Consider the following 17,673-nt stretch of genomic DNA (forward strand, 5'->3'; position numbering starts at 1 on the left):
AGACCCAGTGCGCCACGCACCTCAAATACAGACTCAGTGCGCCACGCACCTCAAATACAGACCCAGTGTGCCACGCACCTCAAATACAGACCCAGTGTGCCACGCACCTCAAATACAGATCCAGTGCGCCATGCACCTCAAATACAGACCCAGTGCGCCACGCACCTCAAATACAGACCCAGTGCGCCACGCACCTCAAATACAGACCCAGTGCGCCACGCACCTCAAATACAGACCCATTGAGCCACGCACCTCAAATACAGATCCAGTGCGCCACGCTCCTCAAATACAGACCCAGCGCGCCACGCTCCTCAAATATAGACAGTGTGCCACGCCCCTCAAATACAGACAGTGCGCCACGCCCCTCAAATACAGACACAGTGCCCACACTCCTCAAATACAGGCACAGTCTGCCCACACACCTCAAATACAGACAGTGTGCCCACACACCTCAAATACAGTATGCCACACACCTCAAATACAGACATAGTGTGCCCAAACATTTCAAATACAATTTCCCAACACACCTCAAATACAGTGCAACTGCACATCTGAAACAGTGTGCCCACACACATCAAAAGCAGTATGCCCACACACCTCAAATACACAGTGTGCCCACTCACCTCAAACACACAGTGTGACAACATAGCTCAAATAAATTGTGCGCACACACCTCAAACACACAGTGTGCCCACACAGCTCAAATACACCGTGTGCCCACACAGCTCAAATACACAGTGTGCCCACACACCTCAAATACACAGTGTGCCCACACAGCTCAAATACACAGTGTGCCCACACACCTCAAATACAGACCCAGTGCGCCACGCACCTCAAATACAGACCCAGTGTGCCACGCACCTTAAATACAGACCCAGTGCGCCACGCACCTCAAATACAGACCCAGTGCACCACGCACCTCAAATACAGACCCAGTGCGCCACGCGCCTCAAATACAGACCCAGTGTGCCACGCACCTCAAATACAGACACAGTGCGCCACGCACCTCAAATACAGACCCAGTGCGCCACGCACCTCAAATACAGATCCAGTGCGCCATGCACCTCAAATACAGACCCAGTGCGCCACGCACCTCAAATACAGACCCAGTGCGCCACGCACCTCAAATACAGACCCAGTGCGCCACGCACCTCAAATACAGACCCATTGAGCCACGCACCTCAAATACAGATCCAGTGCGCCACGCTCCTCAAATACAGACCCAGTGCGCCACGCTCCTCAAATATAGACAGTGTGCCACGCCCCTCAAATACAGACAGTGCGCCACGCCCCTCAAATACAGACACAGTGCGCCACGCACCTCAAATACAGACACAGTGCCCACACTCCTCAAATACAGGCACAGTCTGCCCACACACCTCAAATACAGACAGTGTGCCCACACACCTCAAATACAGTATGCCACACACCTCAAATACAGACATAGTGTGCCCAAACATTTCAAATACAATTTCCCAACACACCTCAAATACAGTGCACCTGCACATCTGAAACAGTGTGCCCACACACATCAAAAGCAGTATGCCCACACACCTCAAATACACAGTGCGCCCACTCACCTCAAACACACAGTGTGACAACATAGCTCAAATAAATTGTGTGCACACACCTCAAACACACAGTGTGCCCACACAGCTCAAATACACCGTGTGCCCACACAGCTCAAATACACAGTGTGCCCACACACCTCAAATACACAGTGTGCCCACACAGCTCAAATACACAGTGTGCCCACACACCTCAAATACAGACCCAGTGCGCCACGCACCTCAAATACAGACCCAGTGTGCCACGCACCTCAAATACAGACCCAGTGCGCCACGCACCTCAAATACAGACCCAGTGCGCCACGCACCTCAAATACAGACCCAGTGCACCAGGCACCTCAAATACAGACCCAGTGCGCCACGCGCCTCCAATACAGACCCAGTGCACCAAGCACCTCAAATGCAGATCCTGTGCGCCATGCTCCTCAAATACAGACCCAGTGTGCCACGCTCCTCAGATACAGACACAGTGCGCCACGCACCTCAAATACAGGCACTGTGCACCACGCACCTCAAATACAGACACAGTGCCCACACTCCTCAAATACAGACACAGTCTGCCCGCACACCTCAAATACAGACAGTGTGCCCACATATCTCAAATACAGTATGCCACACACCTCAAATACAGGCATAGTGCGCCCAAACATTTCAAATACAATTTGCCAACACACCTCAAATACAGTGCACCCGCACATCTGAAACAGTGTGCCCACACACATCAAATACAGACACAATCTGCCCACATACCTCAAATATAGTGTGCCCACACAGCTCAAATACATAGTGTGCCCACACAGCTCAAATACATAGTGCTCACACGTCTCAAATACGTAGTGCTCACACATCTCAAATATATAGTGCCCACACACGTCAAATACAGGCACTATGTGCCCACACAGCTCAAACACAGTGTGTCCACACAGCTCGAACACAGTGTGCCCACACACCTCAAATACACAGTGTGCCCACACACCTCAAATACACATTGTGCCCACACACCTCAAATACACAGTGTGCCCACATAGCTCAAATACATACCATGTGCCCACACACCTGAAATGCAGACATGGTGTGCCCACACACCTCAAATACAGACACAGTGTGCCCTCACATCTCAAATACAATGTGCCCACACACCTCAAATACAGGCACCATGCCCAAACACCACAAATACAATTTGCCAACACACCTCAAATACAGTGTGCCCACACATACCATGTGCCCACACACCTCAAATACAGACACTGCCTGCCCCCACACCTCAAATAGAGATGCTGCCTGCCCACACACCTCTAATACACAGATGCTGTGCCCAAACACCTCAAATCATAGTGTGTCCACTCAGCTCAAATATAGTGTGCCCACACAGCTCAAATACATAGTGCTCACACATCTCAAATACATAGTGCCCACAGATCTCAAATACATAGTGCTCACACATCTCAAATACATAGTGCTCACACATCTCAAATACATAGTGCTCACACATCTCAAATACAGGCACTATGTGCCCACACAGCTCAAACACAGTGTGCCCACACAGCTCAAACACAGTGTGCCCACACAGCTCAAATACACAGTGTGCCCACACAGCTCAAATACAGTGTGCCCACACAGCTCAAACACAGTGTGCCCACACAGCTCAAACACAGTGTGCCCACACACCTCAAATACACAGAGTGCCCACACTCCTCAAATACACAGAATGCCCACACACCTCAAATACACAGAGTGCCCACACTCCTCAAATACACAGAGTGCCCGCACACCTCAAATACACAGAGTGCCCACACACCTCAAATACACAGAGTGCCCACACTCCTCAAATACACAGAGTGCCCGCACACCTCAAATACACAGAGTGCCCACACTCCTCAAATACACAGAGTGCCCGCACACCTCAAATACACAGAGTGCCCACACACCTCAAATACACAGAGTGCCCACACTCCTCAAATACACAGAGTGCCCGCACACCTCAAATACACAGAGTGCCCGCACTCCTCAAATACACAGAGTGCCTGCACACCTCAAATACACAGAGTGCCCACACAGCTCAAGTACACAGAGTTCCCAAACACCTCAAATACAGAGTGCCCACACACCTCAACTACACAGTGCCCACATACCTCAAGAGGAATGATGAAAATTTGGGATAGGTGCTCAAGGAGAAATTGGGAGACTGGGAAATGCAGCTTGACAGAGAGAGGGGATTGGGGAACCAGCTTTTAGGGAGAGATAGAGAAAGAGCGTCGGAATGAGGTTGGAATGGGTAAAGAGGGTGGTTAAGGCTGGGGAATAGGGAATTAAGGAAAGAGAGAGGTTTGGGCAGGAGAATGGGGGCTGGGACGGGTGGTGTAAATGGGAGAATTAGCTGAGGGGTTGTGGGAGAGAAAGGGACCAGCAGTGGTTGGATGATTGGGTTTCGAGCAAGTGTGGTGGCGAGGTATGCTGTGGGTTGGCATGGGAACCAACATAGAAGGAGCAGGAAGAAGGTGGTGAATGGGAGCGGCACTGAGGAAGGAGCAACTAGTAAAAGGGTGGGAGGGGTTGGGGGGAGGGCAGTGAAACCCAGGCACCTACCACAGGGAAAGAGTGAAAGATTTCCAATGGTTAGAAAATGGGGTTCCAGGGAACGGAAAACAAGGATTCTGGAAGAAATAAGGAGGAAAGTTCTGGAACTGAGAGCTATTAGACTGTGGAATCCTTCACCACAAAAGGAGAAATGTAGAAGGATCTTGGGGGTGAAGGGTGGGAAGGGTTGCAGGAGAGAATAGCAGCATTAGAGGCCAAATAAAGGCCAAATGGCCTCTAATTTCTAGAATTCTATGAAAACTTCCCCTCTGGCCTGGGAGTGGTTTGGGAATGTTGCTGCTGAGCGGAGTTGAGGATGTGTACCATTAGCAGTTCCCCAAACACTGAGCCTGCTGCCCTTTCTACAATATCTGGGTTTGGTGCAGGTTGGTCTGTGCTGGTTTTAACCTGTAAAATCCATGTTTCGATCAGCTCTGACTGAGGATCTGAAGTTTGGAGTTATCACCTTCACATGGAACTGGAGAGTTCAAGGAGAAGAGAGATTGGGACTGTTAAACTAGCATTGAGACGGATGACACTTGTGCAGTACAGGGGAATTCTGGCCTCAGTTTCAGGATGAATATTAGCAGATTAGAAAATCACTATGTCACAAGTAGAATATTTACACATGACTATCAGTGAGTTTTTACTTTGGTGTTGGTCATGAGGGGAACTCGAGTATTACCACTAATACTACTAGTTATCAGTGTCAGTTCTCCTCAATTCTGCGAATCACTTCCCCATTCTCAGGTTATGTAGATTCATTAATTCAATTTGACGTCTATGTTCTATAATTCTGCATAAACATGAGGACTTCATTCGGTTTCTTTATGATCATATTCACTTGAGGGGCTGTGGTGACCCTGAGTCTCCAAATCCTTCTGCTTTTCCACATCACCAGCCTTCCCCAGTCTGAGTGTGATTTTAACCAAACTGTACCACGTGACATTGAATTCCATCTGCCACTTTTCACCCATTCCACCATTTTATCCTTTGATTGCCCAGAATTAGTCACTATGCCTCCTGCCCAGAAGAAGAGTTCATCATCGTACCGACCCCGAATGAATTTATCTCGATGAATTTCGGGCTCGGCACGATGCTGAACTCTTCTTCCGCCACCTTCGTCTCTGTGCTCACTTCTTTGGGCAGGAGTCCTCTCTCCGTTCAACGGATCCTTTTACCCACCTCCAATATTCTCCCTCCACCTGGACCCCTCCCTCTGGATTCTTACCTTCTCATGATCTTTTCATTGAGAACTGTCAGTGTGACATTAGTCGTCACAATTTCTCTGCTCCTCCCACCCATTCTAACCTGTCTCTCTCTGGACTTTCTGCACTCCATTCTCTCAGGTCCAACCCTGACATTGTCATCAAACCCACTGACAAGGGTGGTGCTGTTGTTGTCTGGCGCACTGACCTCTACCTCGCAGAGGCTGACGTCAACTTGCAGACACTTCCTCCTACCTCCCCCTGGATCATGACCCCACCATTGAACATCAAGCCATTGTTTCCAGGACTGTCACTGACCTCATCTCCTCTGGAGATCTTCCTTCCACAGCTTCCAACCTCAGTCTCCCAGCCTCGGACGGCCTGCTTCTACCTCCTACCCAAAATCCACAAACAGGACTGTCCCGGTAGACCAATCGTGTCAGCCTGTTCCTGCCCCACGGAACTCATTTCTTGCTATCTTGACTCCATTCTCTCTCCTCTTGTCCAGTCCCTTCCCACCTACATCCGTGATTCCTCTGACACCCTACATTATATCAACAATTTCCAGTTCCCTGGCCCCAACTGCCTCCTCTTCACCATGGACGTCCAAACCCTCTACAGCTCCATCCCCCACCAGGATGGTCTGATGGCTCTCAGCATCTTCCTCAAACAGAGGCCCGAACAATCCCCATCCACCACAACTCTCCTCCATCTGGCTGAACTTGTTCTCACACTGAACAATTTCTCCTTAAACTCTTCTCACTTCTTCCAAATAAAAGGTGTGGCTATGGGTACCTGCATGGGTCCCAGCTATGCCTGTCTCTTTATGGGATATGTGGAACATTCCTTGTTCCAGTCCTACTCCAGCACCCTCCCACAACTCTTTGTCCAGTACATCGATGATTACTTCGGTGCTGCTTCATGCTCTCATCTGGACCTGGAAAAATTTATTAATTTTACTTCCAATTTCCACCCCTCCATCATTTTCACATGGACCATCTCTGACACTTCCCTTCCCTTCCTTGACCTCTCTGTCTCAATTTCTGGTGATAGACTGTCCACCAATATCCATTACAAGCCTACCGACTCCCACAACTACCTTGACTACAGTTCCTCACACCCCACTTCCTGGAAGGACTCCATCCCATTCTCTCTGTTCCTTCGCCTCTGTCACATCTGTTCTGATGATGTCACTTTCAAAAACAGTTCCTCTGACATGTCCTCCTTCTTCTTTAACCAAGGTTTTCCACCCACGGTGGTTGACAGGGCCTTCAACCGTGTCCGGCCCATCTCCCGTGTATCCGCCCTCACACCTTCTCCCTCCCAGAAACATGATGTCCTCACTTATCACCCCACCAGCTTCCGCCTTCAAAGGATCATCCTCCACCATTTCCGCCAACTCCAGCATGATGCCACCACCAAACACATCTTCCCTTCACCCCGCCGGCGGCATTCCATAGGGATCATTCCCTCGGTGACACCCTGGTCCACTCCTCCATCATCCCCTACATCTCAATCCCCTCCCACGGCACCTTCCCATGCAACCGCAGAAGATGCAACACCTGCCCCTTTACTTCCCCTCTCCTCACCGTCCAAGGGCCCAAACACTCCTTTCAAGTAAAGCAGCATTTCACTTGCACTTCCCTCAACTTAATCTACTGTATTCGTTGCTCCCAATGCAGTTTCCTCTACATTGGAGCGACCAAATGCAGACTGGGTGACCGCTTTGCACAACACCTTTGGTCTGTCTGCAAGCATTACCCAGACCTTCCTGTCGCTCGCCATTTCAACACTCCACCCTGCTCTCATGCCCACATGTCCGTCCTTGGCTTGCTGCATTATTCCAGTGAAGCTCAATGCAAACTGGAGGAACAGCACCTCACCTTCCGACTAGGCACTTTACAACCTTCCAGACTGAATATTGAGTTCAACAATTTTAGATCATGAACTCTCTCCTCCATCCCCACCCCTTTCCAATTTTCCCCCTCCTTTTTGTTTTTTTCCAATAATTTATATAGATTTTTCTTTTCCCACCTATTTCCATTATTTTTAAATGTATTTCCATCCATTGTTTTATCTCTACCTTTTAGCCTTTTTTGATTCCTTCACCCCACCCCACCCCCACTAGGGCTATCTGTACCTTGCTTGTCCTGCTTTCTACCCTTAATTAGCACATTCCTTAGATAATATCACCACCTTCAACACCTCTTTGTCCTTTTGTCTGTGACATCTTTTGGTTATCTCCACCTATCACTGGCCCTCTATCCAGCTCTTCTTGTCTCAACCCCCCCTCCCCCCCCCTTAAACCAGCTTATATTTCACCCCTTTTCTATTTTTACTTAGTTCTGTTGAAGGGTCACTCGGACTTGAAACGTTAACTGTGTTCCTCTCCACAGATGCTGTCAGACCTGCTGAGTTTTTCCAAGTATTTTTGTTTTTGTGATGAAAACACTAAGCTGATTCTCTGGCCAATGGGCCTGCTGTCCACAGGCAGCAGGTTTTCTTTGGTTTCTTATTTTTAGATTGACAACTTTGTCTATCTCTACTTGCTGCATCCTGACTCCCAAGTAAGGAGGTGGGTTTGAGCCCAGTTCAGAGACTTGCGCACACAGGCCAGGAGTTTTCTCTCCATATAACCTGGTAGCTAACTAATTTCGTGGCCAAAAAGACTATGGACCATTGGGCAAAGTGAGTTGCCCATGTAACTACTATACACCCAATTTCCTCCCTCGTTTAGCACCGTCCATCAAACCTTCCATCAGATCCAATCTACCCCACAGAACTGACTAAGCCTCCAACTCTCCAACACTCGTGTCCCCCAGTTGAGTTTGTTCAGGGCTGGCACCAGATTCTCACGCACAGCAGGAAGAAGCAACCTTCTTCTGATGTTTAATTGCAACGCTTTGAGTGTCTTAAACACAATTTTCGCACTGAGACTCTGATCTGGATTTTCTTTGAATAAATTCTAATGACAAACATGCAAGTCACATTCAAAATGGAAAACCATCCCCCACTGCAGGTTCTTGATGGGCATGAAAAGTAATTATACTGACGGGGTCGGGATCAGTGTGTTATTATTCATGCTGCTTGACTCCCATTTGAAGTTTGGATAGATTCTATTGAGATTGACAGATGTCATCTTTTGAAGGAGATGTGAAACTGAGGCACTGCCCTCGCTGATATAAATCCGGGGACTGAGCCAACATTCTTCCCTCTAGCAGTTCCGGAGAAGTCATATGGGACTCAAAACATTAACCCTGTTTCTCTCTACAGATGCTGTCAGATCTGTTGAGTTTTATTTCAGATTTCCAGCATCCGTAGCATTTTGCTTTTATTCTTTCCTCCACCATCTGGTTACCTATCTCATTCATGGGATCTTGCTGTGTCCTGCTTATATTTCACTAATAGTTTGGCCTTCCTGACTGCCTGACACTCAGCTATAAAAATGCAAGTCTGTCTTTCCTTCATCAGTAAAAATGGTTTCAAGCTGTGGGACTTTGGGTGCCTCTGACTGGTCATACTGCTCACAGATCCTCAACACAAAGTCTGAAGATTCTCACCCAGCGGAGTCAATGCTCTCCAGCTCCAGGCAGACACGGTCCTAGTGCCTGCTGGGCTCCCCTGGAATTAGTGAAATGGTAAACTCAATGTTGGAGGTCACAGCAAGAGGGGTGGCCATAGGATGGACTCAGCAAGGATGGGGTGGGGAGGTCAGAGAGGTGCAGTGGGGAGACAGTGAGAGAGACAGCTGGAGGGATATTCGGAGGGATGGCCGGAGAGAAGTGAGAGGGACAGTCGGAGGGGTGGTCGGCAGGACCCTGAGACGGATGGCTGGAGCAACCCTGACAGGGATAGTTGGAGGAACAGTTAGAGGGCTGGTTGGAGGGACGGTGATGGTAGGAATTGAGGGAGGAGACTGACCAGCGTAAGGATGAGGCTTCTCAAGTCATTTCATATCAGACACTTAAAGATGCCCAATGCCCTAAATGAATTTTTATTCATAGGTATTGGTGGATTTAGGACAGGTATTAGTGAGATCTGCATCCTCTCCTTTCCCTCGTGCATTTATTGAGAGCGTGCTCTAAGGTGGCCTCATTAATCAGATTAAAATAGCATTTCCACAGAGTGTGGTCCTGTTAATTGGAAACTAAGTGGAGCACCAATCTAATGTCCAAATCCCAACAAACAGAAAACTTACTGAACACCCAGTGTTTCAAACTGGAAAGTTTATGATTAAACCTTAGAACACAAGGTCTTACAGCATGGGAGACAGCACCCCGACCAGACGTCCTGGGGGTGGAGACAGCACCCCGACCAGATATCCTGGGGGGGAGACAGCACCCCGACCAGACGTCCTGGGGGGGTGGAGACAGCACCCCGACCAGACGTCCTGGGGGGAAGACAGCACCCCGACCAGACGTCCTGGGGGGGGGGGGTGGAGACAGCACCCCGACCAGACGTCCTGGGGGGGAGACAGCACCCCGACCAGATGTCCTGGGGGGGTGGAGACAGCACCCCGACCAGACATACAGGGAGGGGAGACAGCACCCCGACCAGACGGCTGGGGGGTAGGGGGGACAGCACCCCGACCAGACGGCCCGGGAGGACAAAGCACCCTGACCAGACGTCCTGGGGGTGGGACACAGCACCCCGACCAGACGTCCTGGGGAGGAGACAGCACCCCGACCAGACGTCCTGGGGGGAGACAACACCCCGACCAGATGGCCTGCGGGGAGACGGCACCCCGACCAGACGGCTGGGGGGCGGGGGGGGACAGCACCCCGACTAGATGGCCCAGGAGGACAAAGCACCCTGACCAGACGTCCTGGGAGGGAAACATCACCCTGACCAGACCTCCTGGGGGTGAGACAGCACCCTGACCAGACAGCCCGGGGGGACACAGCACCCTGACCAGACGGCCCGGGGGGACACAGCACCAGCACCCTGACCAGACGGCCCGGGGGGACACAGCACCCTGACCAAACGGCCCGGGGGGACACAGCACCAGCACCCTGACCAGACGGCCTGGGGGGACACAGCACCAGCACCCTGACCAGACGGCCCGGGGGGACACAGCACCCTAACCAGACTGCCCGGGGGGACACAGCACCCTAACCAGACAGCCCGGGGGGACACAGCACCCTGACCAGAAGGCCCGGGGGGACACAGCACCCTGACCAGAAGGCCCAGGGGGACAAAGCACCCTGACCAGCCGGCCCGGGGGGACACAGCACCCTGACCAGACGGCCCGGGGGGACACAGCACCCTGACCAGAAGGCCCGGGGGGACACAGCACCCTGACCAGAAGGCCCGGGGGGACACAGCACCCTGACCAGAAGGCCCGGGGGGACACAGCACCCTGACCAGACGGCCCGGGGGGACACAGCACCCTGACCAGACGGCCCGGGGGGACACAGCACCCTGACCAGATGGCCCGGGGAGGGGTGGGGGGGGAGCAGCATCCTGACCACGCAAGAGAATGAGCATGAAGTTATCAAACTTGGGGAGAGAGACTTCTGAGGTTCTTCAGCAAATTGTTATAGGGAGTGACAAGGTATTGGAGGTGTTGGCAGGCTTAAAAGTGGACAAATCTCCAGGTCCAGGTGATTTGTGTGCCAGACTGCTGATGGTGGCAATGGAGGAGATCGCAGGGGCTCTGACCCAAATTTTTAATTCCTCTCTGGTCAAGGGGGAGGTGCCAGAGGACTGGAGAACAGCTAATGTGGTTCCGCTATTTAAGAAGGGTTGTAGAGATAAGCCAGGGAACTACAGACCAGTGAGTCTCATGTCAGTGGTAGGGAAACTATTGGAGAAATTTCTGAAGGAGAGTATCTATCTCCACTTGGAGAGGCATGGTTTGATCAGGGATCGTCAGCATGGCTTTGTCAGAGGGAGGTCATGCCTAACAAATTTGATTGAATTTTTTGAGGAGGTGACCAGGTGTGTAGATGAGGGTAGTGCAGTTGATGTAGTTTATATGGATTTCAGCAAAGCCTTTGACAAGGTCCCACATGGGAGACTTATAAAGAAGGCAAATGCACATGGGATACAGGGTAATTTGATAAGGTGCATTCAAAATTGGCTTAGGTTGTAGGAGACAGAGGGTGATGACAGAAGGCTGCTATAGTGACTGGAAGCCAGTGTCCAGTGGCATACCACAGGGATCTGTGCTGGGTCTCCTATTATTCGTCATTTATATAAATGACATAGATGACTACGTGGGGTTGGATTAGTAAGTTTGCGGATGACACAAAGATTGGCCGGGTGGTTAACAGTGAGGTTGAGTGTCTTGGGCTACAGGAAGATACAGACGGGATAGTCAAATGGGCAGATAAGTGGCAGATGGGATTTAACCCTGAAAAGTGTGAGGTGATACACTTTGGAAGAAGTAATTTGACAAGTAAGTATTCAATGAACGGCATGACACTAGGAAGTTCTGAGGAACAAAGGGACTTTGGCACATGTGTCCATAGATCTCTGAAGGCAGAGGGACATGTTAGTGGGGTGGTGAAAAAGGCATATGGGACACTTGCCTTTATCAATCGAGGCATAGATTACAGAAGCAGGGAGGTCATGTTGGAGTTGTATAAAACCCAGGTGAGGCCACAGCTGGAGTACTGTGTGCAGTTCTGGTCGCCACATTATAGGAAGGATGTGATTGCACTGGAGGGGGAGCAGAGGAGATTCACCAGGATGTTGCCTGGGATGAAACATTTAAGTTATGAAGAGAGGTTGGATAGACTTTGGCTGTTTTCGCTGGAGCAGAGAAGACTGAGGGGTGACCTGATTGAGGTGTACAAGATTATGAGGGGCATGAACAGGATGGATAGGAAATAGCTGTTCCCCTTAGTTGAAGGGTCAGTCACAAGGCGACACAAGTTCAAGGTGAGGAGCAGGAAGATTTGGGGGGTTGTGAGGAAAAGCTTTTTTACCCAGACAGTGGTGACGGTCTGAAATGCGTTGCCTGGGAGGGTGGTGGAGGCGGGTTGCCTCACATCCTTTAAACAGTACCTGGATGAGCACTTGGCACTTCATAACATTCAAGGCTATGGGCCAAGTGCTGGTAAATGGAATTAAGTAGATAGGTCAGGTGTTTCTACAAGTTGGTGCAGACTTGATGGGCCGAAGGGCCTCTTCTGCACTGTGTGATTCTGTGATTCTGTGACACAGCACCCTGACCAGATGGCCCAACACCTGGGTGTGACAGATGGTTACTTTAAACTGTGGGAGTAGAACTGGGGACACTAGGATATAGTAACCTCAGAGCTGATCGAGGGAATTCTATGCACAGAATGTTCCAGGTGTGGAATAAACTTCCAGAGATAGTGGGACAAAGATCCTGGAATCATTTTAGAAATATTTTTTGCAGCAAGGAGGTTGATATTCTGATAGGATGGATTTATGATACTGAGTAGCCTTCCTGATGTGTGATTGTCCTGTGACATGGTCTGTATTCATGTGATTAATGTGTCGGGCTGTGAGCTCTCTAAATTATTCATGGGACAAGCAGCCCACAGCAAACCGATCCATTGCTCTAAGTGTTTCTGACATTCAATCCAATATTAATTATTGATGGTAAATAATATTTGAGAATCAGCAGCATTAATGAAAGATCCCGCATCCCCTCACTCAGAGTGACCACATCCCCTCACTCAGAGTGACCACATCCCCTCACTCAGAGTGACCCTATAAACCACACTGAGTGACCGCATCCCCTCACTCAGAGTGACCCTATAAACCACACTGAGTGACCGCATCCTCTCACTCGGAGTGACCCTATACCCTCAGAGTGAGCACATCCCAAGCCCATTGATCAGCGTTCCGGTATCTACAATGACCACTGGGAGGTTGAGAAAGTGGGAAGGAGGCAGACTGAGAGGAAAAGGAGAATTAGATAGAGGGAGAGTAAGAGACAGGGGAGAGAGAATGGGATTGAACAAAATCAGAGAGTGGAGGAGAAATAGACAGAGAGACAGGATACTGAAGAATCAGATGCATTATTTTGGTTTCTCATTCAACAGCTAGATCACAGGTTCTGTGTGAGAGGACCTCGGTACCTGTGATCTGTTGTGAGCATTAACTGTCAACCAACCGCAGATTGGTGGCATGTTAGACAGCTCAGTCTTACTGCTGCTTTCAGTATTAGATTAAGTGTCTCCATCTGTAAGAGTCCCATATGATACATGGAAACCATGTGACTAGAGAGAGCTGTTGCCTGAGCAGCCTCCAGAATGATTGGGAGTGCTCTGTAATTTCCTGGGCTAACAGCCAGAGTTTTAACTCTGGGATCTACAAAGTGATGATAGCACGACAACTCACAGCGTTTTTAAAATAAGAATGGTGGCTAGTGTCTGACATGAAATAATGATCTGATTCAGTCTTTCCAATAAACTTTCCAATAGACCTGCTGACTACAACAGATCAATCATCACAACAGGGAGCACAAGGACACACTTGAATCAGTCCATTCACAGTTGTGTGAGACTGGTTGGAGGACAGACGACTGATAACAGATCAATGTCACCTGGTTAGCCATTCCCCAGAATGCAAGTCCTGCAAGAATGTTTGACATATTAAATTGCACAGAGCTGCACCACGTCATAAAGTGGTGACACTGATTGGTAAATGTGTCAGGGTTACACTCGGCTTTGTTTCTGACATTCGGCTCAAGCTGTTTGTATTCCAGCTCTTCTTCCTGAGTCAAGGTAAATGCCATCCAATGCTTCACTCAAACAGCTATCCCTGCAATCGGTCCACAAGAGATAACTTACCCCCAACTATGGGACTGAAAACTGTCTCTCTCTCTCACTAGCCCATGAAATAGAAACTAAAACCTACAATCCTGGCTAATATAGGTTCGCATCACTAAAACAGATTATCTGGTCATCTATTTCATTCTTGTTGTGGGATCCTGCTGTGCGCAGTGTGGATTACCTACAGGATGCTTGGCAGCAAGACTCCTTTGACAGCACCCCCCAAAACCACAAACTCCACCACCTAGAAGGACAAAGGCAGCAGGTACATGGGAACACCATCACCAAGCTTTCCTCCACCTTCCAACCCATCCTAACCCGAGAGATTGTTGTTCCTTCACCACACTCATGGTCATCCTGGAACTGCCTAATAGCACTGGCTCAAGGAGGCAGCTAACCGTCACTTTCCCAAGGGTAACTAGGGGTGACAAGAAATATTTGCTGCACCTTATCCGTGAAGCCCATGTCTCCAGAATGAATCATTTTCAAAACGGCCTGATGAATTCCCTACATTACAATAGTAACCACACTCGGAAAATTAGCTCCCGGGCCGTGAAGCTGTTTGGGACATCCTGAAGCTGTGAAAGGAGTAACAGAAATACAAGTCCTTCCATTTCCTTTCTTACAATGGTAAGGTCACTGTGAAGTTGGGGAAGAGGAATGGGAGGGGTTAATGCAGCACCTTGGTCCCTCCCTCAATGTTTGCCAGCAGATTCAGTGGCTGGGACACCTAACATCAAATCAAAGTGGATCAAGTGTAATCGAAAAGCAGGATACTGTGGATGCTGGAAAACAGAAAATACTGGAAATACTCAGTAGCTGTGGAGAGAGAAACAGGATTGATGTTTCAGGTCTTGTTAAAACCTATTACCTATTACATCCCTCACCTTTCCCAGTTCTGATGAAAGGTCATTGACATGAAACATTAATTCTGTTTCTCTCTCCACAGATGCTGCCTGACCTGCTCAGTATTTCCAACATTTTCTGAATCAAATGTAACCCTGCTGCAAGACTGGACCAGCATTCCTCCCTCCTCAGTCAATGCCACAAGCAGATTAAATACAGCTGCTGCTAGTGGGATCTTGCTGAGCATATATTGGGTGCTCATATATGTGGCTGTGCATCAAAAGCTTAATTTCTTGCTTGGGCAGCATTTTGGGATCTCTTGAGGCCTTAGCAAGATGCTTTTTCAACAAAAACACTTCCTTCTTTATTCAGTATCACATGAGCTGTGAGTTGGGCAAACCCTTTCCCAATGACAGCATCCAAAGATGGCCACAGAGGAATCCGGCACTCCAACTGGGTGGAGTGGATTCCAATTGCTGATGCACATTGAACTAATGGCATTTAACTCGAGAGGAAGACCAGGGCCCTTCCTAACAACAGGCTCTTCAGGTCAGGAGTGGAGAGCTTGGACGGCATGCAGTGGGACCAGACTTCAACACAACTTTGCGTTGAACTGGAGTGGAAGATGTGGAAGGCATTCTGGGCCTGTGTAGCTGGCCCCTGTATCACCCTGCACTAGGCTGTGATTGGGCTAGGTGAAAGGTTACAATGAGTTAATCAACACTTGAGATTGGTGTGAGGATCTGGTTGTTTGTTATTTTTTAAAGCAACTCATCATTACCTGGGAGAAGCCACTGACCTGGATGGTGAAAAAGGCCATCGTAAACTCATCTCATCAGCCCTGGAAACATGTCTAGCAGCTCATCTTTTCACACAGCACTCTGTCTTCAACAGCCTTTCCCTGCTCCACAAGGACCAGCAACACTCTGGGCAACTCACCTAAGTGGCCAGTCTTCATGTATTAACCTAGATAGTAAGTGTTGGCAGGCTGTCCCACTCTGGAGGCATCACAGCTGATCCTCATTTCAATGCTCACATATATATACTTTCCAACAATGATCAGGAGCAGGAAGCTAGGTTGCTAACCCCCCTCTCAAACCCAGGGATTACTGGGATCAAGAGCAGGAGGCAAGTCAAAAACAAAAATACCTGGAAAAACTCAGCAGGTCTGGCAGCATCTGCGGATAGGAACACAGTTAATGTTTCAAGTCCGAATGACCCTTCAACAGAACTGTCGCTGGACAGTGATCCAGAGAAGGAACCTGGGCTGGTAACCATCAGGTACAATCACCCCTCCCTCAGTTGGTGTGATGCTGTGGTCAGCAGTGAGGTGCAAGATTGGGGAGTTAGAATTACAGAGGCACACCCACACAGTCTGAGCGTGAATTACATTTCTCTCTCTCTGCTGACATCCCCAAGTTGGACAGTGTGAAGAGACCAGTGCAACAACACTAGCCACTGAGCGGCTGAGTGTCCATTCAACTCTCCCTCACTGTTCAATTAGCATTCCTATCGGTCACTCCCCAGGCTATGTCACTCCTGTCCCTCTCTGGTGTGGGGAGCAGTGGGGTTGGCAAAGAAGCACCCACAGGAGCACCCTGCCACTATCACCAATATACCACAAGTTGAGCTAACTCAACATAAAATGCTGTTTCTAACCCCTAATTTCAAAACAGCAAGAATAAAATTGTCCCAAAGATATTCCAGAAGTGAAGAGAGCTCTGTACATAACATGATCAATACATAACCCAGACAGAGAAGTAAGACACAAACAGTGGAAGAATTACTGTCAACGATTATTTTCAAACTTTACTTTGAAGGGGTAGCATTGGCAAAGTTTGCCAGTTTCTTCAATAATCTTTGGAGCTGACTCTTTAAGAATGCAGGTGCTGCATTTGGTTTTTACAGATTTTCCAGCCCAGGAACAGGCTATACGACCAGCTGCTCTGTAGCCTCCTCCCACCCCAGCTGCATACCCTCCTATTCCTTTCTCCCTCAAGTACTCAGTGTGATGTCCATTCAGCACACGCTCTGCATGTGTGGTCAAATAATTTGGATAGTAACCTGATCCAGCAGCTTCTCTCTCTGCCCCTGTCTCAGTGTATTATGTTTTGTTGAGAGACACTTGCATTCACCCACCATGAACTGAAACAGCTAAGCTCCTGTTAGGGCATATGTTAAAACACAACATTTCACTTGCAACTCCCCAGAGAAAGAAACCCCAGCTCAGGAGGAACACTCACTTACTGTCTTTTCATGTCATCTCGGTGAGAAGTGGCATAATCAGTTCTGAAATTCACCTTTCATTGAGGAACCAAAACCAAGAAAAGGCTGAGACACGAATGATCTCCAGTATTTGAATTCTGCTCAATTACCTTACTCTCCGCCCATGCTGTGTGAGTTCTGACAGAGGCAGGTACCTTGAAGTGTCAAAATAAGAGTACTCTCCCTACAGCGGGGCTGCAGTGCATACACACACTGACTCAAGTTACAGTTCCAAACACACACTCAAGACGCACACACTTAGACACACAACACACTGACACACTCAGACACACAACACACTGACATACTCAGACACACTGACACACGCAGACACACAAACACACTGACACACTCAGACACACAACACATTGACACATTCCCAATCACACAAACACATTGTGTGTGGAGACACACAAACATACAGACACATGCTGAGACACACTAACACATGCTCAG

At 49.1% G+C, this 17,673-nt stretch overlaps 1 protein-coding gene across 7 annotated transcripts in view; it reads right to left on the reverse strand.

The window, feature by feature from the left end:
* The window catches only part of LOC121282158 (BTB/POZ domain-containing protein 10-like), a 218,055-nt gene extending 200,728 nt beyond the window's left edge, over window positions 1-17,327 (reverse strand). For 4 of the 7 annotated variants that reach the window (XM_041195686.1, XM_041195684.1, XM_041195681.1 and 1 more), the window contains exon 1: window positions 17,200-17,311. In XM_041195686.1, coding sequence (XP_041051620.1) covers window positions 17,200-17,210 — 11 coding nt within the window. In that variant the 5' untranslated portion in view covers window positions 17,211-17,311. Of the gene's footprint in view, window positions 1-17,195 lie in introns of all 7 variants that reach the window. The other 3 variants (XM_041195685.1, XM_041195682.1, XM_041195680.1) reach the window with 2 other exon arrangements.
* Window positions 17,328-17,673: the final 346 nt, after the last annotated feature.

The sequence above is a fragment of the Carcharodon carcharias genome, chromosome 9 (genome assembly GCF_017639515.1).
Source record: "Carcharodon carcharias isolate sCarCar2 chromosome 9, sCarCar2.pri, whole genome shotgun sequence".
NCBI classification, from domain to species: domain Eukaryota; kingdom Metazoa; phylum Chordata; class Chondrichthyes; order Lamniformes; family Lamnidae; genus Carcharodon; species Carcharodon carcharias.